Source organism: Ostrea edulis, chromosome 4, assembly GCF_947568905.1.
Source record: "Ostrea edulis chromosome 4, xbOstEdul1.1, whole genome shotgun sequence".
NCBI classification, from domain to species: Eukaryota; Metazoa; Mollusca; class Bivalvia; order Ostreida; family Ostreidae; genus Ostrea; species Ostrea edulis.
The window spans coordinates 42,079,631-42,104,058 of NC_079167.1; the positions used below are offsets into that span (position 1 = coordinate 42,079,631).

A 24,428-nucleotide genomic window follows, 5' to 3' on the forward strand; every position below is an offset into this window, starting at 1 on the left:
AAATATATTTTTCACAGGAACTATAGGTGTTCACATTTGCCATTTCAAAATTAACATTTCATATTTCATGCACCTACACAACAAATGACGTTTGCTACCGTTTTGTAATGTAAACTTTGAGATAAGAAAATTGAGGAACTCGGAAATTTCAAAGATATCAGTTGCCTTTATCGCGTCATCAAAGCCAGATAAGACGAAATCGAGGCGAACAATGACAAGGAACCTGCTCTGTGTTGTGGCTGTGCTGGGTTTGAGCCAGAGTGTTATTGGAGGAAGCCCACATCAACCTATTCTCACAAAGAGAGGGGCTCTCTCCTATGTTGTGAGTCAAGGTTGTCCTTATCTTGTACAGTAAGTCATTGATAACCCCTGACTATTTATAGGAAATACACAAATTAATTCTGTATACAAATCTGTACCGCAATAAACCGGCAAATGAAAATTAATTTGTTCCATAACCATTGTACATTAAACTCAAATCGAGATTCTTAATATAACTGAACCCAGTGGAGGATTGAAAGGGGAGTCCCGTACCCTTATTTGTTGTTATTTACTGATTTTATTAGTACATGTATATCGCATAGCTAGATTAAATAATAAAAGTAAATCAAAAAGCCTCAAAACCGTGGAACTTCAGGATACTTTGTCCCCCCCCCCCCCACCCCCCAGCACTTTGTCCTGGATCCACCAGGGACCTTAAGCAGGCGGCTCCCAGCCTATTTGGGCCCCTTTTAACAATCCTGGGTCCGCCACCGAAACCACATGTATACATAGATCAGTCTCCCTTGAAGTGTTTAATGTGCAGCAGTACATCATTAATGTCTTATTTAGTATGGTACTAAAACATATCACTATTCTATGCCACTCGAGTTCTAAACTCTTGTTTTTAATCAGAATTTTTCATTTTTCTCAACTTGAGAATTGTTCTGTTCCTACTGAAATATTTTGTATAAATCAATGCAACATAAAGATACAGTTGTCGTCATCACTTTCTAATGTACTTGGGCCAAGTAACCAAAGTAAAATGTCCTTTGTTAGTCAAGTACTGTTATATACGTTAATTTTGCACCGCGGCGTAAAATGTTCCATTGGAAATATAGATAGGGAGTGTGACACGATTAATAGATGTGTAAATAAGCCGTTATAGTACTTATACATTAAGCTCGCTCGGCAGGTGAAAAGGAGAAAGATTGCGGGATCCGCCGATAGATGTTAACGGCAACTTCATGACAAAGCTGATGACTTCAGCTTCTCATCGTCAACTTCCCATTTCTATATGTAGCAATATTCCATTATCACCTGCATTTGGTGTTATTGATAATGTCTCTGTTCTGCATATGGTCAGTTTTTAAATCGAGGCAGACTACTGAAGAACAAGTCCATGTCACAGGGGTTTCAAAAGTCTCGGTTTAAGTCAGCATTTCGCAAATTGTATGGTCGTTATAAGGATATAATTTACCAATACAACTAGTCATTGGGTAAAATGCAGTCTGACATATTTCATATCAATACGCAACTTCCAAGATATCAGCTCTTCTATGATGGAGGTACGTTCAGTGTTCTATTGAACACATCGGTGGGTACAAGATATATACTGTACATGTACTATAGACAAGTTATGTAATTACGGATGAAAGTAATGAAAGTGTAAATTTTGTTTATATTAGCCGTTGGTATACACTAAACTGACCATATCAAGAATAATATTTGTTTGAATTAGGCCATTATAAATTAAATATATGAAATTATTTTTATATCCTCTTCTGCACGAGTGATATTTTAATCAAAGAAAGATTGTGGTAATCGATTTTTGTTTGAGCTATTTCAAAAATCGATTATCACAATCTATATAGGGCATATGGCGGGTATGACTGATCGTCGGTCGACAGGGGATGCTTACTCCAAGGCACCTGATCCCACCTGTGGTATATCCAGGGGTCCGTGTTTGTCATACTTTCTATATTGTATTGCTTATCTTCACCTGTTCATAGAATACTATAAATCCACCACTGATGAGAGAGATTGCATCTGAAATGTGATCAGGAAACCAGTCTTTATTTAGTAACAAAAATTTAAAAGTAATCAAATAGATTTTTTTTAACGTCAGAATGACACTAGCCCTCCCCTCCCAACACGCTATTCTACACAGTATACACGATAACAGATCTACTACCACCAACCCTACCCTCCCCAAAACCTTAATTTATACATTATTATAAGATACAGGTCTACAACCAAAACCTTAATTTATACATTATTATAAGGTACAGGTCTACAACCAAAACCTTAATTTATACATTATTATAAGATACAGGTCTACAACCAAAACCTTAATTTATACATTATTATAAGATACAGGTCTACAACCAGAGACGCGATATATACGCAAATCTGGATTCTAAATCCAATCTGTTTCTAATATGATAATATAATAAAACACCGTTCCATTAGATACATTTTAGTATATAAAGTTGTTGATGGGAAACGAGAAATAAAAGTGACGTTAAGTGCGTGTATCACACCCTACTCCCAGTTTCTAAGGAGGGTAAATTGTACCGATTTAAAATAAAATTGTCATTCTTTTCGTATTTTATTGAGAATCATGTTGCTATATCTCGCAGTGTTAAAAAGGAATTTCCAATAAGACATTGCTTATTGTCGCCGTTATCAGTTTCAGCAGTTGGCATGTTTATTTGTGTCGGAACTACTGGTAGATCAGTTGTTGGCTTTATACAACTTTAAAACCCGTCCATTGATTTGATTACATGTTACAGGTAACTCGACCGTGCAGGTTCCGAGTATACAGATGAGACCCCTCCCCCAACAATATGTTGCCAGTCTCCCCTCCTTTGGTGCTCTTGTTGACTTTGAAATTCTCAATTTCAGTTACGTCCACGATAATTACTTTTCGTACCGCCGTTACCGCCAGGTGTCGCCCTCCACTACTGCCCCACCCACTCTGAACTGGGTGACGTACGTGTACGACAGGGGCGTGGCTAATTACGTTCCTATGGAACTCATTCATGGCTACATCAGTTGTGGTATGAAATATGCTTTGTATGCAGTTAAGGCCCCCTCCAACATTTTACAGCAACTCCATGCGGACTTCTCCGGCATTCCTGGTGTTTTAGGTAGGTACAGCAACTCCACGCGGACTTCTCCGGCATTCCTGGTGTTTTAGGTAGGTACAGCAACTCCACGCGGACTTCTCCGGCATTCCTGGTGTTTTAGGTAGGTACAGCAACTCCACGCGGACTTCTCCGGCATTCCTGGTGTTTTAGGTAGGTACAGCAACTCCACGCGGACTTCTCCGGCATTCCTGGTGTTTTAGGTAGGTACAGCAACTCCACGCGGACTTCTCCGGCATTCCTGGTGTTTTAGGTAGGTACAGCAACTCCACGCGGACTTCTCCGGCATTCCTGGTGTTTTAGGTAGGTACAGCAACTCCACGCGGACTTCTCCGGCATTCCTGGTGTTTTAGGTAGGTACAGCAACTCCACGCGGACTTCTCCAGCATTCCTGGTGTTTTAGGTAGGTTCAACTTGCTTAGATTTACAGTCGCATTTTGTTGTTGACTCTTTAATGCAAAATTAAAGTAAAATTAATATCTTTTCGTAAATTTATTTTATGAAATGTTTTGCATTCCAAACAACTCGGTTCAGAATCCTAATTCCGCATCACTTCATGTGTTGATTCTGTTATATAATTTCAAATACATGCATTGAAAAAGGTTATCTGTCTTTTTCAGGGTAACACCTGCTTGAGGATTGATTAACAACAGAACAAGTTTATATGATAAATAAAAATACTTTAATTTTTCTTTTTCCATTTTGATTTCTTTTTTCTGTTGAGATTTCGACTGCTACTAGGACTGGCCTGCACGAGTTCATGCTGTAATTTCCCGTCTTTTTTGACAACTTTAAGAGCATCTTTTTTCTCTGCAAGAAAAGATCAACAATGATAATAGTTTTACGATCTAAAATTTTGACATGCAATAATACATTTCATAGCCTCTGTTGATTTTAATCATGAATAAAAGTTGAACTGAATGCAATGGAAAATTGCTAACTTTATCTAATATAAGTTTCTGATGTTTAGAAATTGTTAAAATATCCATGAAGCAAAAATGTCTCTACAGACAAGTTAAGGGCGGTCAATATTCAAAGAAATGTTATGGAAATTGATGAACTTCACTGTTGTTGTCACAAATATCCCCCCTGTATTTATGCTAATTATTGCATAGTAGTCAAAAGTATATCCTCATACTTCTACTAAAACCCAAAGCAGTAACAGGGAAATGTCCAGGAAACACTGGAATCCTTCTATCACATGAGATTGTTATAATACTGGAATCCCTCTATCACATAATGTTGTTATAATTACATTCAGTGTTAACTTAGATTACATTCAGTGTTAACTTAGATTACATTCAGTTTTAACTTTAACTTAGATTACATTCAGTGTTAACTTTAACTTAGATTACATTCAATGTTAACTTAGATTACATTCAGTGTTAACTTTAACTTAGATTACATTCAATGTTAACTTAGATTACATTCAGTGTTAACTTTAACTTAGATTACATTCAGTGTTAACTTAGATTACATTCAGTGTTGCTTTTCTCTATAACATTGATTACATTCAGTGTTGCTTTTCTCTATAGTGTTGATTACATTCAGTGTTGCTTTCTCTATAACATTGATTACATTTAGTGTTGCTTTTCAATATAACATTGATTACTTTCAGTGATGCTTTTCTATATAACATTGATTACATTCAGTGTTGCTTTTCTCTATAACATTGATTACATTCAGTGTTGTTTTTCTCTATAACGTTGATTACATTCAGTGTTGCTTTTCTCTATAACGTTGATTACAATCAGTGTTGCTTTTCTATATAACATTGATTACATTCAGTGTTGTTTTTCTTTATAACATTGATTACATTCAGTGTTGCTTTTCTCTATAACGTTGATTACATTCAGTGTTGCTTTTCTATATAACGTTGATTACATTCAGTGTTGCTTTTCTCTATAATGTTGATTACACTCAGTGTTGCTTTTCTTTATAACGTTGATTACATTCAGTGGTGCTTTTCTATATAACGTTGATTACATTCAGTGATGCTTTTCTATATAACATTGATTACATCATTCAGTGTTGCTTTTCTCTATAATGTTGATTACATTCAGTGTTGCTTTTCTCTATAACATTGATTACATTCAGTGTTGCTTTTCTCTATACCATTGATTACATCCAGTGTTGTTTTTCTCTATAACATTGATTACATTCAGTGTTGCTTTTCTATATAACATTGATTACATTCAGTGTTGTTTTTCTCTATAACATTGATTACATTCAGTGTTGCTTTTCTATATAACGTTGATTACATTCAGTGTTGCTTTTCTATATAACATTGATTACATTCAGTGTTATTTTTCTTTATAACATTGATTACATTCAGTGTTGTTTTTCTTTATAACATTGATTACATTCAGTGTTGCTTTTCTATATAACATATTGATTACATTGTGTTGCTTTTCTCTATAACATTGATTACATTCAGTGTTGCTTTTCTCTATAATGTTGATTACATTCAATGTTGCTTTTCTATATACCATTGATTACATTCAGTGTTGCTTTTATTTATAACATTGATTACATTCAGTGTTGTTTTTCTTTATAACATTGATTACATTCAGTGTTGCTTTTCTATATAACATTGATTACATTCAGTGTTGCTTTTCTATATAACATTGATTACATTCAGTGTTGCTTTTCTATATAACATTGATTACATTCAGTGTTGCTTTTCTTTATAACATTGATTACATTCAGTGATGCTTTTCTTTATAACGTTGTTTACATTCAGTGTTGCTTTTCTATATGACGTTGATTAAATTCTATAAGTATATAAGAACTAAGAGGAGTAGTGTACTTTACCATCCTTTGCTGGTAGCTCCAGCTTCCCCGACTGGGTGAGGTATTTGCCGGTGAAGGAGTGTGGCGCTAGTTTTTGTTTTAACATCTGTTCCAGCTCATTTTTTAAACCATTTAAATCCTGTTTCCTTCCTGACAACTCAAATGAATCCCCCAGGTCAGTTAGACTAACACCCGTTAAGGAATTTCATTGTAAAACACAATATTTCAGAATAATACCTGAAAACTTTCAAAGAAACAACTTCTATTTCAATTATTATTCTATATTTACATTCACTGAATCTTTTCTCTTATGCATTAATTCAGTATATAGATTACACATGTAGGCAAGGGAGATTGCTGCATTAATTCTCAATAGATAATAGGTAAGGGATATAACTTAATTCTGAATGGATTATAGGTAAGGGATATAACTTGATTCTGAATGGATTATAGGTAAGGGAAATACAGTAAAATATCTCTATCTCGAAGTCCGAGGGACCTCGAAAAAACTTCGAGATATCCGGGGGTTCGAGATATCCAAAATCGATCTTGGATATTTTTTTTTTGAAAGAGGATATTCGATGCATAGTATGGGATTTGCATTATAAACAAAAACCCCATTGGTGTTTCTTATAGTTTAATACAAGTTGATAAAAGTAATATTGTGGAATTTCAAAGACAAACATTTCGTTTTTTAAATATATTCACAATGTGTTTCAAAATTAAGATGATCGTGCCTGTATGCTCACTTTAAGTTTACTGATGTCCAGGCTCGACTGGGATGTAGTTATTACGTTGTAATGAAAGAACTTATCACGTAAGAAACAAAAAAGACGGATTTTAAAAAAAAAACCAAACTTTTAAATGTTTATTAAAGAAATTTTCATGTATTCTCTGTACTAGTTTTAATGATGAAGCGTGTATTATTAAATGTATTATCATTAATATGTTTTACGGCGTGACCGTGTTTGAGGGCGAAGCAAAAAAGTTTTGACATTAGTATCTATATCCAAAACAGGACAAAAACAACCCAAAGTTAGCACGCGGACGGAGCTGTATCAAAGCATCCTAATTTTGGACATTTTATCCGCCTATATATTGAACGCGGGAAATATAACGCAATTGATGTAAACAGTACATTGTGACATCATATTCAGCGTCGTTATTTAGCAAATTTACAAACATAGCGTTTGAACCACAACAAAAAACATGGCGTTAATCGTGAAGTGATTATATATGATTAAGAAAATAAGATTTACATGCTTTTACGGATTTTATGTCTCAGAGCGACGTGAACTAGGGTAGACGAGATTCAAAATGGAGGAATACATGTCCACGCGCTAATATTCGAATCGACGCCATTGGTACCAAACTTTTCAAGTTCCATAGGTATGGTTTAATTTTTCATTATTTTCCTATATTTTCCTTTTAAACATGTATATACGTGTTTCCTATAGGGAGAGCTTCACTCTCACTGCCCTTTGGGCCATGAGAGGGCTTCGCCCTCTATTAAGAGCTATACCTTCAAGTGTACTTCGACGATTTTGTGCGTTTATCTAACCCACATGTTAATGATAGAGCGTGTGTTTTTCAAAACATCATCCCTGGAATCGGGTGTGTTAGTTCATAATTGGCGGTGAACTTTAGCCGTAATGTTGAAAGGCTTCACTAATCACCCAAGCTGTTGAACCATTTATTGCGACCTGGATCTCCTCGGAAAAGGCGAGCGTGGATTAGTGGTCATTAATTATAATTGATGTAGCCGCGGGTGTGAATGTGTGACTTAACGATGCCAGGTATGGTAAGCAGAGTGGAAAATTGACTGCACTTCGAGATAAACCAGGTGAATTTAGGGTATGGGACCTTGAAAATACTTCGACATAAGCGGAGTATTCGAGATTACTGTGTTCGAAATATCAGAAGTTTTTTTAATCATTTATATAGGGAAAACGGCCGGGACCGGCGGTCGACTTTGACTCAAGCGGGATATTCGAGATAAACCATATTCGAGATACAGATATTTTACTGTAATTCAATTCTGAATGGATTATAGGCAAGGGAGATAACTTCATTCTGGATGGATTAGAGGTAAGGGAAATAACTTCATTCTGAATGGATTAGAGGTAAGGGAAATAATTCAATTCTGAATGGATTATAGGTAAGGGAAATAACTTCATTCTGAATGGATTAGAGGTAAGGGAAATAACTTCATTCTGAATGGATTGTCAGGGCAGTCAATCTGATATTGTCTAAGGATACAGCTCCTCATCGTCTATCAATATGTCCATTTCCTTTGCTGCTTTTTCAAACCATTCGTTCTCTCTCTTTTTCTTGTTAAACCTTCAATTCAGTTTTGGTAGTTAATAAAATTACAATCACTATCATTAAATCTTTGTGTATGTATAGAAATTTGCAAAATTAATGAACATCAGAAGTGCACTATATAAGTAATACTGGTTGGAGTGTGACAAATTTCAAGAGTAACCAACCTATGCTCCTCTGTATCAATCTTTTTCGCCAAATTCAGTCTCTTCCTCAGAGCTGATAAAAGATGAAGTTCGACCGGAAATACTGGGAGATCCTCGCCTGTGGATAATAAATCTCCAACTACACATTTCATCAATCACTAGTCTGGGAATTCTGCCTTTTACATAAAATCTAGCATATCAATTATTCACTAATTTCATTGGAAGAATTTTAATTTCATAAGATACATGTGTGACAGGATACTTTTTGTTTACAGAGTTAAGTTTGATAATACCACTCCACACAAAGTTTTCAACAAGACATCATTGTAACGGCAAGCACCACAAAAACGTCCCACTTTGTGACAATATTTTTTAAGATCAAAATCCATCACTCTTTCAAAATTAAGTTAACAAAGATCAAACTAAAACTTGGATCTGTAATTCATTGATACATGTATATGTTCATGTATAAATCATTTTAAATTCCTTAGCTGCAGCATTTTAAATTTAACTTAAGTTGTTACTAGAGCTTGTCATTTGTTTATTTCTAAAGAGCTAAACTACCCGAGTAACAACAATGAATTACAATTTATTTGACTGGTAGCCCTGAATCAGAAAGAAAACATACTTTTATTGAGAGTGTGGACAATCTTTCTGTAATTCTTAACATCCTCTGGTGAGATAAGCACTACACTCAAACCCTCCTTCATAGCCCGTGCTGTTCTACCACTCCTGTGAACGTAATTCTGTAAAGCAATTCTCAATATTAGAACTGTTAAATGCATCAAAGAATGGAAAAACACACTGGCATATCAATATAATGCATACATAAAACATTACAAATAAAAGTTTTTCTTTGCAACACTATAAAATTCCTAAAGAAAATAGGATTGACAAAATGTTTCCCTGAGGGGGGTCAATTTCATTTGCCTCTCACCTCCACAGTTTGCGGAACCTGGTAGTGAATCACGTGTTCGACATTAGGAATGTCCAGCCCTCTAGCGGCAACATCTGACGCCAACAATACGGCTTTATCATTGGCTAAAATTTAAAATAAATCTTAAAAAGTGTCCTTTATTAAAAATATTGTTCAAGAATTTGACACAAATATGCACAGTACAGTAAAACACGGAATAGTGAACCTCCAGGGCCAGCGAAAAACATTTTAATATAACCAAACTTCATCATACAGTAAAACACCAAACTTCATTATACGGTAAAACACCAAACTTCATTATATGGTAAAACATGGTTATAGTGAATCTCCAGGGCCAGCGAAAAACATTTCATTATAACCAAACTTCATCATACAGTAAAACACTGTTATATATAGCTAACTTCTTGGGTCAGCGAAAAACAGTTCATTATAAGAAACTTCATTATACAGTAAAACAGTTATAGCGAACCCCATGGGCCAGCAAAACAGTTCATTATAACCAAATTTGCTATACAATAAAACAATTAAAGTAACCTTCCAGGGCCAGCGAAAAACAGTTCATGGTAACCAAACTTCGTTACATCCAATAAAAGTCTAATTATTTTCCTCTCATAGTGGAATTTAATACAACAAAAGAATGAATTCACTATAACTCCCTTTGTTATAAGTGTCTTCTACTGTACATACACATACCAGTGAATCTTTCCTAGTTCTTCAGTCTCGGTTTATTTATGTATTCTATCTGTTATAAGCGTGAATTCGTTATACATGTGTTCATTATAAGCATGTTTTACTGTACATACACATACCGGTGAATCTTTCCAAGTTCTTCAGTCTTTGTTTTTGATGCATGTCAGCATGGAGAGGGAGAGGGTTTGTCTGGAGGAGAGTGAAGATGGAGATGAGACGACGGATGCAGTCCTTACTGTTAGCAAAAACCAGTGTACGTCCTGGATACTGGGTCAAAAAGTAGTACAAATAGAGGTCCTGTAACAGAAATAAAATCAGTGTACGTCCTGGATACTGGGTCATAAAGTAATACAAACAGAGGTCCTGTAACAGAGATCAAATCAGTATACAGCCTAGATACTGGGTCATAAAGTAGTACAAACAGAGGTCCTGTAACAGAGATCAAATCAGTGTACGTCCTGTATACTGGGTCATAAAATAATACAAACAGAGGTCGTCCTGTAACAGATCAAATCAGTATACAGCCTGGATACTGGGTCATAAAGTAATACAAACAGAGGTCCTGTAACAGAGATCAAATCAGTATACAGCCTGGATACTGGGTCATAAAGTAGTGCAAACAGAGGTCCTGTAACAGAGATCAAATCAGTATACAGCCTAGATACTGGGTCATAAAGTAATACAAACAGAGGTCCTGTAACAGAGATCAAATCAGTATAAAGCCTAGATACTGGGTCATAAAGTAGTACAAACAGAGGTCCTGTAACAGAGATCAAATCAGTGTACAGCCTGGATACTGGGTCATAAAGTAGTACAAACAGAGGTCCTGTAACAGAGATCAAATCATTATACAGCCTAGATACTGGGTCATAAAGTAGTACAAACAGAGGTCCTGTAACAGAGATCAAATCAGTGTACGTCCTGGATACTGGGTCATAAAGTAATACAAACAGAGGTCCTGTAACAGAGATCAAATCATTATACAGCCTAGATACTGGGTCATAAAGTAGTACAAACAGAGGTCCTGTAACAGAGATCAAATCAGTGTACGTCCTGGATACTGGGTCATAAAGTAATACAAACAGAGGTCCTGTAACAGAGATCAAATCAGTATACAGCCTGGATACTGGGTCATAAAGTAGTACAAACAGAGGTCCTGTAACAGAGATCAAATCAGTGTACAGCCTGGATACTGGGTCATAAAGTAGTACAAACAGAGGTCCTGTAACAGAGATCAAATCAGTGTACAGCCTGGATACTGGGTCATAAAGTAATACAAACAGAGGTCCTGTAACAGAGATCAAATCAGTGTACAGCCTGGATACTGGGTCATAAAGTAATACAAACAGAGGTCCTGTAACAGAGATCAAATCAGTGTACAGCCTGGATACTGGGTCATAAAGTAATACAAACAGTGGTCCTGTAACAGAGATCAAATCAGTGTACAGCCTGGATACTGGGTCATAAAGTAATACAAACAGAGGTCCTGTAACAGAAATACATGTACATCTATAAAACTTCAGGAATTTAATGCGAGCTTCTATGTGATGGATAACAGTTCTGTAAATATCATGTCTAACGTGGACAGTACTTGCTTTAAACCATCATGGAGTCATTTTCAATTTGAAAGTGAACTGTCAGACACATGATTTGTATTCATAAGTCATAGGTTTTCTTTGTGATATACTCTTTATAAGATTGAATTAACTGAAAGTTTTATCATGCAGCCTCTTAAGCACTATGTACTGTAACCTGCTTTAATTCACTGTGCTAAAATTTCATAGTTTTTAGAAGGGGACAATTCTGATGGTTTTCATTTCAAGTAATTGTGAACATAGTGAAATTAAAATTATGTGTTAATTTCCCAATCTACAGCATAATCATCCTAGAAAATCTCTGGATTTGTCTCCCTTGTTACAATCAGTTGTATACCTTTTCCTCCAGTGTGCAGTTTATCCGGGCCTCAGTCAGAGTTTCCACTGTCCCAATCTTCCTTGTCAAATCAATTACTTTGGGTTTCTCTCTCATCTGGATCCGATTCATGAGAGTCTCTGCAGAAGAAAACACAGACCAAAACTTCATGACTTTCAAAGAGGTCATGTTTAGCAAATGCAGCAATAATTAAATGGTCAAATATATGCACCTAGCTTCTTCTCCTCTGTGACGGTCATTTTCTTGCGGACACTACGTTGAGGTCCTACATGTACTAAGGTCAGCGTGGCTGAAAACACAAATGTCTGTCTCCTGTTCTTCTTCTTCCCATTTCTACAAATATTCACCATAAACAGTCAATAAAAGCACAGGTTTTTCTTCTTCTTCATTTTCACTTACTCGGAATTATGCAATTATAGTCCCTGTAATATTTCTAATTATGCTAAAAATACACATTAAATGTCATATTCTAATGCAACTGTTTTGTAATCTGCATCGATTGGTTGATGTTTCAGGCTATTAAACGAGCATTAACAAGATAGAAAGCTTTCCATTTGTAATTTCATTTAACTTAACGAAATAAGATGTTGATTGATTGATTGATTGTTTTGTGTCCTGTCAAGAATTTTTCATTCATATTTAGATGTCACCAGCTGCATTCAGGGTTGTAGCAGAAAGGGTTCTTTATCATGCCAACGCCTGTCGCAACACGGGACCACCATTCTTAAGGTCATATCCGAAAGACCCGTGATTCTCAATTCTAAATGCCGAGCATTTGGTGAAGGAGCAATCACTACCTATTTTAACATTTTAGGTTTGACGTGGCCATGGCATGAGCGGGGCTCGAACTCATAACCTCCCGCTTACAAAGCAAACGCTCTACCACTGAACTACCGCGACTGGTGAAATAAGATGTAAAGATCAAGCAAATAGCATAAGAATGGGAATAACTATCTAACATTTCCCCGTAAGAATGGGAATAACTATCTAACATTTCCCTGTAAGAATGGGAATAACTATCTAACATTTCCCCGTAAGAATGGGAATAACTATCTAAGATTTCCCCGTAAGAATGGGAATAACTATCTAACATTTCCCTGTAAGAATGGGAATAACTATCTAACATTTCCCTGTAAGAATGGGAATAACTATCTCACATTTCCCTGTAAGAATGGGAATAACTATCTCACATTTCCCTGTAAGAATGGGAATAACTATCTCACATTTCCCTGTAAGAATGGGAATAACTATCTAACATTTCCCTGTAAGAATGGGAATAACTATCTAACATTTCCCTTTAAGAATGGAAATAACTATCTAACATTTCCCTGTAAGAATGGGAATAACTATCTCACATTTCCCTGTAAGAATGGGAATAACTATCTCACATTTCCCTGTAAGAATGGGAATAACTATTTCCCTGTAAGAATGGGAATAACTATCTAAGATTTTCCTGTAAGAATGGGAATAACTATCTAACATTTCCCCGTTAAAACCCAGTTTGTGACTGTTAAATGAGCATTAATGGTCGCAAATAACAAATGAGAAGTTAGTTATTCCCTGAATGACAATCCTGTTGTAAAGCACAGGTATACATAAACTTACTGGTGAATATCACAGGTATACATAAACTTACAGGTGAATATCACATACATTAACAAGTAGACTGCAGTGCACGCATTAACTGAAACCACTCTTTACCTGTTTATGTAGGCCAGAATTTGAGTCAGTTCTTCAAAGTGACCTTTTTCAATCATTCTGTCTGCCTCGTCTATCACCAAACTGTCAACTTCATCGATGCGAGACAAATATGGAACCTTAAAAAAAAAACCACCCAAGCATAAATACCATGATTTTTGGAAATAGGATAACTGGAATACAAGAGGCCCATGGGCCACATCGCTCACCTGAGTCACCATGGCCCATATCTGAAGACTTTCCATATATATTTGCATGTAAAACCTTAGTACCTATTATGGCCCCAACTACCCCTGGAGGCAACGATTTTTGCAAACTTGAATTTACACTACGTCAGAAAGCTTTCATGTAAATGTGAACTTCTTTGGCCCAATGGTTCTTGAGAAGAAGATTTTTAAAGCTTTTTCCTATATACACACATATAAAATATGGTTTCCCCTAGTGTGGCCCCACCCGACCCCCGGGGGTCATGATATGAACAAACTTGAATCTGCATTATGTCAGGAAGCTTCCATGTAAATTTGAACTCTTCTGGCTCAATGGTTCTTGAGAAGAAGATTTTAAAAGATTTTTCCTATATAAATACATATAAAATATGGTTTCCCCTATTGTGGCGCCATCCGACCCCTGGGGGCCATGATATGAACAAACTTGAATCTCCATTATGTCAGCAAACTTCCACGTAAATTTCAACTATACTGGTACGGTGGTTCACGAGAAGAAGATTTTTAAATGACCCCACCCTATTTTTACACTTTTGTGATTATCTCCCCTTTGAAGAGAACCTGGCCCTTAATTTGAACAATTTTGAATTCCCTTCAACTAAGGATGATTTGCATTAAGTTTGAATGAAATTGGCTTACTGGTTCTGGAGAAGAAGATTTTTAAAAATTTTCAGTGTATTTTTACCGATTTGCTATTATCTCCCCTTGGATAAGGGGGTTGGCCCTCATTTGAACAATTTTGAATCCCCTTCACCCAAGGATGATTTGTGCCAACATTGGTTAAAATTGGCCCAGTGGTTTTGGAGAAGAAGTTGAAAATGTAAATGTTTAACAGACAGACGGACAGACAGACGACGGACAAAAAGCGATCAGAAAAGCTCACTTGAGCTTTCAGCTCAGGTGAGCTAATAAGACAAAAGGCTTATTTTCATCAGAAATACATCAAAATTGACAGGCTCTTTACTATCATAATTTTAGTGAATCTTTTCAAAATCTGCATAGAAAGATGTCTAAACTTTTTAGAGGTCGCCATACTACATGTATGTACCTGCTCCATGAGTTCCCACAATCGTCCAGGTGTGGCTACCAAGATATCCGGACATTTTTTCAAAATCCTTTTCTGTTTCTCAGATGACATTCCACCAAGGATTGGAGCAATCTACAAGAAATTTGAATGCCCATAAAATAAATACATCTTGTTCCAAACATGTGATGTACAACTGTGTCATCATATACACTTTTCAAACATGGAACATTACAGATGTCAAATCGAGAAGTTCTCACCATGCTAGAACGAGGTGTTTATTTTAATTTTTTTTTTTTTATCAATATCCACAAGTCTTTCATATCTTCAAATGCTTTTCATATTCTAAAGCAACTTTTTTTGTAATCTGCCATTGGATTGGCTAATGAACTGAAGCTTGAGGCAGTTAAATGAGTATTAACAAATGGAAAGCTATTTTAAATTGTATATAAATAATATAATGATGTGAAAATATAACATCAGGTTTAAACATTTCCTAGCATATTTAACAAAAACAAAAAAGCAAACCTCTATGCAATAAGACGTAAAAATCTGGTGTGAAAATGTGAAATAGCAGTAGCTTGGGATAACTACCATATAGCGGGGGGTTTTCCGCGGGGTGATAAATTTGGCTTATTTCAGCGGTTCGAAAGCTTTTCGCTAAAATTTCACTCGCCAAATATGCACCCAATTGGGACTTCAGTATTTACAAGAGAGATAACTCTTTCCTGGTCTATCAAAATTTATTCTGCTAAAATTATTAGCATAGCTTTGAGCCAGCAAATCGCCAAATTTTAGACCCGCGGAAGAAACCCGCTGTACAACATCTTCTCAACTGTTAATGCTGATTTACTGGTCGCAAACATTTATTTCACTGTTCCTAACATTACGATAAAGTTTGTACGTCAAATTACACAACATTGAATAAAACCCTCCCTAGAAGGCTAATCAAATACATGTACAGGTTTATTGCACAATTGCATAGTTTCCTATCTATGAGAACAAATGTGGTGTAAAATCACCCTTTCATGTATAACACCCAACATTATTTTGTCAGCATCTTCCATAAATTTCATGTAAATCCAGCTAAAGATACACACCGTGATGTCAGTGTGAGCTGCTGCCACCTGTAGGTGATCTTTGACCTGTACAGCCAGCTCTCTGGTTGGCTGGAGAACAAGAGCTAAGGGATACTTATTGTGTTTCTTCATAGCTGGTCCAGAATTAGGAAAGCCAAGTTCAGAAAAATCAGCATCGTTGATCACCTTCACACAACCTAATTCCTCCATCTGAAACAAAGAGATAATTGTTTGCAATTCAAAGAGCAACCATACTTATAAATAAAACTAGAAACCTGGCAACCATACTTACAGATAGAACGAGAAACCTGACAACAATACTTATAGATAAAACTAGAAACGTGGCAACCATACTTATAGATAAAACTAGAAACTGGCAACCATACTTATCGACAAAACTAGAAACCTGGCAACCATACTTATAGATAAAACTAGAAACCTGGCAACCATATTTATAGATAAAACTAGAAACCTGGCAACCATACTTATAGATAAAACTAGAAACCTGACAACCATACTTATAGATAAAACTAGAAACCTGACAACCATACTTACAGATAAAATGAGAAACCTGGCAACCATACTTACAGAGAAAACTAGAAACCTGACTCCGTCAGACAGACCTTTGGTCATGTATTACATGTACTAGTACTAATGACACGTGGTTCATTAATGTAAGACCTTTAGTGATGTATTACATGTACTAGTACTAGTGACACGTGGTTCATTAATGTTTGACCTTTAGTGATGTATTACATGTACTAGTACTAGTGACACGTGGTTCATTAATGTTTGACCTTTAGTGATGTATTACATGTACTAGTACTAGTGACACGTGGTTCATTAATGTAAGACCTTTAGTGATGTATTACGTGTACTAGTGCTAATGACACGTGGTTCATTAATGTAAGACCTTTAGTGATGTATTACATGTACTAGTACTAGTGACACGTGGTTCATTAATGTAAGACCTTTAGTGATGTATTACGTGTACTAGTGCTAATGACATGTGGTTCATTAATGTTTGACCTTTAGTCATGTATTACATGTACTAGTACTAATGACACGTGGTTCATTAATGAAGACCTTTAGTGATGTATTACGTGTACTAGTGCTAATGACATGTGGTTCATTAATGTTTGACCTTTAGTGATGTATTACATGTACTAGTACTAGTGACACGTGGTTCATTAATGTAAGACCTTTAGTGATGTATTACATGTACTAGTACTAGTGACACGTGGTTCATTAATGTAAGACCTTTAGTGATGTATTACATGTACTAGTACTAGTGACACGTGGTTCATTAATGTAAGACCTTTGGTCATGTATTACGTGTACTAGTACTAATGACACGTGGTTCATTAATGTTTGACCTTTAGTCATGTATTACATGTACTAGTACTAATGACACGTGGTTCATTAATGAAGACCTTTAGTGATGTATTACGTGTACTAGTGCTAATGACATGTGGTTCATTAATGTTTGACCTTTAGTGATGTATTACATGTACTAGTACTAGTGACACGTGGTTCATTAATGTTTGACCTTTAGTCATGTATTACGTGTACTAGTACTAATGACACGTGGTTCATTAATGTTTGACCTTTAGTCATGTATTACATGTACTAGTACTAATGACACGTGGTTCATTAATGTTTGACCTTTAGTGATGTATTACGTGTACTAGTACTAATGACACGTGGTTCATTAATGTAAGACCTTTAGTGATGTATTACATGTACTAGTACTAATGACACGTGGTTCATTAATGTAAGACCTTTAGTGATGTATTACATGTACTAGTACTAGTGACACGTGGTTCATTAATGTAAGACCTTTGGTCATGTATTACGTGTACTAGTACTAATGACACGTGGTTCATTAATGTTTGACCTTTAGTCATGTATTACATGTACTAGTACTAATGACACGTGGTTCATTAATGTAAGACCTTTAGTGATGTATTACATGTACTAGTACTAATTACACGTGGTTCATTAATGTAAGACCTTTAGTGATGTATTACATGTACTAGTACTAGTGACACGTGGTTCATTAATGTAAGACCTTTAGTGATGTATTACATATACTAGTACTAATGACACGTGATTCATTAATGTTTGACCTTTAGTGATGTATTACATGTACTAGTACTAATGACACGTGGTTCATTAATGTAAGACCTTTAGTGATGTATTACGTGTACTAGTGCTAGTGACACGTGGTTCATTAATGTAAGACCTTTAGTGATGTATTACATGTACTAGTACTAATGACACGTGATTCATTAATGTTTGACCTTTAGTGATGTATTACGTGTACTAGTGCTAATGACATGTGGTTCATTAATGTCTGTAAGGATAGAGAGGAGTGATTATGGTTTTTGTCACATCTGTTTTTCCGTTAAATTCCAGAATCAATGACGTTAACTTTCCATCAAATATAAAAGCTCTAAGTGTAGTCAACTTAACAGGAAGGTCTGCTGCAACCTTGACCTCATGCGTTCTTTAATGGTCAACTACCTTTGCATGAAATATGATAGCTTTTAGTTGAAAATTTTCAGGTCACAACAAAAGTGATGATGTACAAACAGACAAGCAGACACCCAAAATCAACAAGCATTCTGACAGTATTGCATGGCAATACATAGTCCCCTACCGGTTGCAAAAATTACTGTACCACAACAATATTCAAAGTTTATTATGTAGGTTATGGTAAAAGGGAAAATTGGGGAACCAGGATAGGAATGGTTGGAAATCAACTACTATTCAAGCAGGGACTAGACCAAGAAAAAAGACAAATTTATAATTAGGTTTAGGGCTTTAACCAAGTCAATAAACAGCGACATGTAATGATCATGAATAATTTAGCTATATTGTAAGTGTATTACTATGCTAGAAGTTTTAATGAGTGTAGTATTCTTAATTCTTATCTACAGAGATAAGAAACTTGGATGTAAACTAACAATTCATGCTGTTTTTCTACATCCAAGGGCCATAACTTAATGGAAAATCAATGGACCAAGATGCAGGGTCCTAATTATAGATTCAAGGAAATCAAGCTTCAGTCTTGAGAGTTTACCACTTGATTTACAGATTCCAAGACACATCAATATGTACTAGTACATCAAATGCATTCAAAGTTTTGAAACAAAATGTGAAGTGGAAAAACATTGATGAAAATGCGGGAAAAGAAACTCGAACACAACAAAGCAAGCACAAGAAATACTAGGTGATGTGGTGTCAAGACTGTGGCTTTCGTACAATTGCAACATGGATGTAAGGATCTTTTGAGACAGTATTTAATTAATAGAATTATGAAATTGAAAGAGAATAAAATGATGTCATTTATATTTTGAAATTTTGTTTATTTTTCTGGGCTTATAAAAATTCCATTGGGCACTGCTCATAATAATATCAAGCCTACTAGCCCTGCTGGTGAGTAGATCAGGAAAGTGTTTGTGAAGACTGGTAATACCATTAATTGTTGAGTAGCCAGTAAATACAATACCTGTTCTACTTCTTCATCATCCTGTACAATCTCATCAGGTGACACATCCTCAAGTAATTCCTCTACCTCTTCTTTATCCTTCCCATCATCGTCATCATCTTCACCTCCATCATCATCATCTTCATCTGTTGAAGAGCTGTTCTTCTCTTCTTTCTCTTTATGAGAGAGGATATTATGAATCACGGGGATTCCAAAGGCCAGAGTTTTTCCACTACCCTATCAAGTATGAACATAAAGAAAATAAAACATTCACAATACAGTCTCAAGAAACATATTTTCCAGCCCTTCGGTGATAATACAACAGTGCACATTCATTATTCAGCATTTCCCCCCCTACCATAGGAGAATGGTACCGATATTCATTTGATTGGGAAAAACAGCATCAAAATAGAATGACTGGAAATTTCCGTTCATGTCAACAAAAGGCATTGGTTTTCAAATTCACACCAAGTAAACATATTCTAAACAATAAACCAAGTATTCATTGTTTACAATTTTACAAATAAGCACCATTATATTGACATCAGCTTTCTATTTCGAAAAAAAAATGAAGAAATTAATTAACTTGTACAATGTTTCATACCACTGTTCAAAGTGAATTACAACACTTAAATTATGAAGAATTAATAGTTTGTTATGATGCAATTTTTGGTCTCAACATTGGGAAAAATCGACAGTATTTGGCATTGGGAATGGTACCATTTGTTGGATACCAGTTACCCGAAAAATATATTTTTTTCTTACAGTTTCTGCTGCGCCCACTATGTCCTTTTTGTCTCTGATGGCACTGGGAAGAGCCATAGCTTGGATTGGAGTTGGAGAAAAGAATTCATTTTCACACAGGGCTTGAAGCACCTTTTTCGGAACAAACAAATTTTTCCATGCTGCCATTTTCTCTGTAATATACATAAATAACATAACTTTAATATCAGCTAGTTTCACACTCAAGATTAGTTCTCTGTACTTCGTGTAGCCTTGAAGTTTTTCAAAATCTACACTTCAGCATTCTGTTCAAAAGGCATTGTGGCCTTGACATACTCTGTGTACTTACAAACTACATAATATATATATATATATATATATTTATTTATATATATATATATATATATATATATTATATACACACACGCCAGAGAGATATTTGCCCACTGTCATTTTCCCATACACATTGAAAAATGGATTTGCTCAGATTTAAATCTCTGCCCAATTTTTTTTTTGCTACTTTGAAGTAATGAACGAATTCATATTTGCTAGTTTTTAAAATGCCCATGAAGAATAAAGATGAAATGGATAAAAATAAAACGGGAGCAAAAATTTACCGTATACACAGTAAATTAATGTCAGGCAGACTTAAAAAGTGAAAGTAGAATACTTTTCATCAAATCGAGTTCAACCATCCATATAGAAAATTGCCTTTTTTCTTAAATTTTTTGTTCCCATATTTCCTGTTTCAGCTAATTCCTATCACAACCTTGTCATGTCTACAACCCTCCAAATTTATGTGTAACAAGAGTCCAAACTTTAATGTGAAAAAAAAATTGGTCAAAACTTTTGCCATATTTGAATTATGGTATTCTATTTTGGCAACGAAATTCCATAAACACAACAATGAAAAGTGCACATTACCATTTAACATGTCATTCTGTAAAGAGTTGGTTTCATCTCCCTCAGATTCTCCCATCATCCGCCTCTTCTTTCTTTCACTTGAATAATTCTGAACTAAACACAGCAAACGACCATGATGTTCTTTATATTTTACTTCAATTTAATTAAGCTATATACATTGTACCATCGTCGCAAACCCAATGACGGTGGAGAGCATCGACGAGAAACACATACATTGCCTATATATATACAATCATGTTAATATATATTGATTACGTATTTAATACAAGCATCAGAAAAATGTTATTCACCAGTTTTCTCTGCGTTTTCCTTTTTCCTTTTTTTGGCCGTGTTCTCCACATCATGACTTGATCTGGCCTTGTCTGACTTATCCCCCTTTGTTGTGACACTCCTCCCCTTTATTTGTGATTTGTTTGTCTCTAACTTTTGTGTAGCTAACTCTGTATTTTTAACACCACTCTTGGTTGTTTGTGAAGACACTGTCCATGACCCTGACTTACAGTTTGATCTTGTTTTCTGTTTCTTTCTCACGGTAACTTCTTTGATGTCTGACTTTAACAGGTCTGAGGATACATCAACTTTATTAATGGTATTCAGAGACACTATCTTATTACTTGATGATTTCTCCTTTTTAACTTTCTTCCTCATCTCTAACTTCATTTGCTTCTTGGTATCACTTGCTTTGGGAGACTTCTTCTGAAAATGAAAAAAAAGTGAGCATATTGTAGTAGTTAGGGCTATATGGACCATGGCTATTGGCCTGGTTAGCTTAGTGGTTAGAGCACCTGACTTGTAATTCAGGAGTCCCGCGTTCGATTTCTGATCCTATACTACAATATAAATCTAAAAACAAGGTTATGGTCTTTAAAAATGGTGATATGTTTTACCTACCATTTGAAATTGGCATACACCAATACCTACAAAAATCACTAATAAAATATGCATCTTATAAGGAAATACTACATCACCATAACGTGCCACTTCCTTTTAAAACATACATGAAAATATACATATCAGCAATACAGAGAGACATCTATGTGCAGTGCCTCAGGTCTGATGCGTCATTTTTTACACCGGACGGGAATGTCGGGTTTTGAGCTTTACTATTTTGACGCGGAGTCATTTAAATGTTTGTTATAAGTAAAAAATATCGCAGAAATCGAAATACGTAAATGAATGTGATTTAAAACCGCATGGGCCGTCTAAAATATTATGCGGGAGCGATCCCTGGTATGTGTCAGAGTAGGAAAATTGGAAGTCTGTTGAATACTTTGCCAGAGAAGATTAACAAATCAATAGTATTACTAGTATAATAAATAAGATTTCCTTGGTTCTGCATTTTCATGTGTTTCACTTTTTTACATTAGGTTTTTCGGTCTGACAAAATTTGGTTCAGTCCTGTGTCTTCACTGATTACACAGGACCGAATGTCCTGTGTGGTTAAAAAAACTTTTGCAAAGACTGCAATATTTGTGTATTCCTGTAAATTTGAAAGCCTAGATGGATAGCTCAGTCGGTTAACATGATGACTGCTGATCTGTAGATCACAGGTTTGAGTCCAAGTACTAAAACTACAAGGTGTTGTTTTTTACTTAAATATTTTTATACAGTGAATTTGATTCATTTGCACATATCTCTTTTTTTTCTCATCCCTATCAAATTTCTGTGGTATGATAATAAGTTGTCAGTTGTGCATGTTTGTTTTTCTTATGGCATGCTTTTGCATACATGCCAACTTTCCCGATTTGTGCGGGATTCTCCCGATTTGAAGCAACTGAAAAGGCAAATCCCAATATCCCGATCGGGATTGCAAAAATACCCCGAAATCCCGATTTTCTAAAAATATCTCCCATTTGACGACAACAACCCCCCCATTTCCAACCGGAATTTGAAATCCCGCGTCATTTCTGAACTGGCCAATCAGAAATCGGGACATAGTCAGCCATTGCTGTTTACCTGTGTCGTAATGGTATAGGGGTGGTGTAATTTACCTGGTCTGCCTGTGTCGGGGTGCTTATTGGACAGTGCGAAGCATGTTTTGATAGTAATTAATCGGGAAGACGGATTTCAAATTGACATATCCTTTACACAAACGTGAATGACAACGATGATAGTGTCACCACCAAACAATCGGACATTCCCGATTTTTGCCTTTCGCTGACAGCATCCAAAGTATTTGCAATAAGGTACGTCAAATATATATTTTTTCCAACTATAATAATATAGGCTATCCGAATCTATCTGTCTATAGCGATGTATTATATAGTCTATATAGTGAAGTATTCAATAGACTTTGTGATGCGTAATTAGCACGTCTGTACTGAATTTTATATTTAGCAACTTAAGCAAGTAGCCTTAATTTACAAGTAAAATCGTATATTTTTATGTGGTTTTTTTCCTGGTAATTATTTCAGATGTCATGGGTGCAAAGGTTTTGTTCGCAAACTTCATAGCAGGGCAGGTCACTCCTTTTCTGGTTGCAATGCAGATTATTCCATCAGACTCTGCAAGCCCATGTTTACAGACAAGCAAGATCGCCTTTATAGTCATACCTAAATGCATGTGCTTTAAATTTTGATATATAGACCAGCCAATGTTTATTGTATGGTGTAAAAGGATGCAACTTTAAGTATTATTTGATAATATGTATGTGACTTGTTGTTGGAGAGGATTTTTTGCTGAAATAGATGATTTTAATAAAATATTTATGTATATCTTTCAAAGTTGTTGTTTTTTTTTTTGTTTTTTTTTTTTTTTATAGTTAATGGTCAAACACACCTGATAACACACCTGGTAATATATGATACATTTACAATGATTTGATTGATATTTTATTTGAAAAGACAAATATTTATTTTCATGGTAAAATGTCGTGAATTTTGAGCTTTGCAAAAAGGTCGTCGTGCGCAAAATCCCCCATGGGGATTTTTAAAAGTTGGCATGTATGCTTTTGGTTGTTTTTTTGTTGTTTTTTTTTTTTTGGTCAACATAACAGTTACCTCCCTTTACAAAGCGTATTAATTTTCTTACGTTTTCTTTTAACCTTCTCTTTTTTGTCCTATTTGGATCAACAATTTCATAATCTGTCATCACTTTACAGCTGATTAATGACTCAAATGCAGCATCTGACAGTAAATCCGGTGGTAAATCCAAGTCTTTCCAGCCGGAGTTCAGTTTCACGTGTTTAGTGTTCTCCATCTTTAATATTAATCTCTACGCCTCTTCAACGAAGGAAAATTTAGAGGAATTTAGAAGAATACATTAAGTTTACCTTTAATTAAACAATTAGCAGTGAAAATATTTGTACAGGTCTCT

General features: G+C 35.4%; 2 protein-coding genes across 3 annotated transcripts; one reads left to right on the forward strand and one right to left on the reverse strand.

Annotated features, from left to right (window-relative positions):
• The first annotated feature begins 104 nt into the window (after nt 1-104).
• Nucleotides 105-3,819, forward strand: LOC125672027 (uncharacterized). Its single transcript, XM_056162671.1, has 3 exons — nt 105-351; nt 2,887-3,131; nt 3,749-3,819. The coding sequence occupies exons 1-3, from the start codon at nt 212-214 to the stop codon at nt 3,751-3,753; spliced, it is 390 nt and encodes a 129-aa protein (XP_056018646.1). The 5' UTR covers nt 105-211; the 3' UTR covers nt 3,754-3,819.
• On the reverse strand, nt 3,788-24,424 carry LOC125672018 (ATP-dependent RNA helicase DDX24-like). 2 transcript variants are annotated; one of them, XM_056162668.1, is made up of 17 exons: nt 24,144-24,424; nt 21,404-21,806; nt 21,114-21,206; nt 20,232-20,383; nt 19,488-19,703; nt 15,995-16,183; nt 14,919-15,029; nt 13,650-13,765; nt 12,160-12,281; nt 11,949-12,067; nt 10,136-10,313; nt 9,327-9,430; nt 9,018-9,135; nt 8,411-8,507; nt 8,181-8,261; nt 5,943-6,106; nt 3,788-3,938 (listed from the first exon to the last, which is right to left on the reverse strand). In XM_056162668.1, exons 1-17 carry the CDS (start codon nt 24,309-24,311, stop codon nt 3,811-3,813), a joined length of 2,559 nt encoding a protein of 852 aa, XP_056018643.1. In that variant the 5' UTR covers nt 24,312-24,424; the 3' UTR covers nt 3,788-3,810. The 2 variants fall into 2 exon arrangements, with proteins under 2 accessions (XP_056018643.1, XP_056018642.1); XM_056162667.1 differs by having other exon boundaries at nt 21,404-21,809; nt 24,144-24,418.
• Between the last annotated feature and the right edge of the window lie 4 nt (nt 24,425-24,428).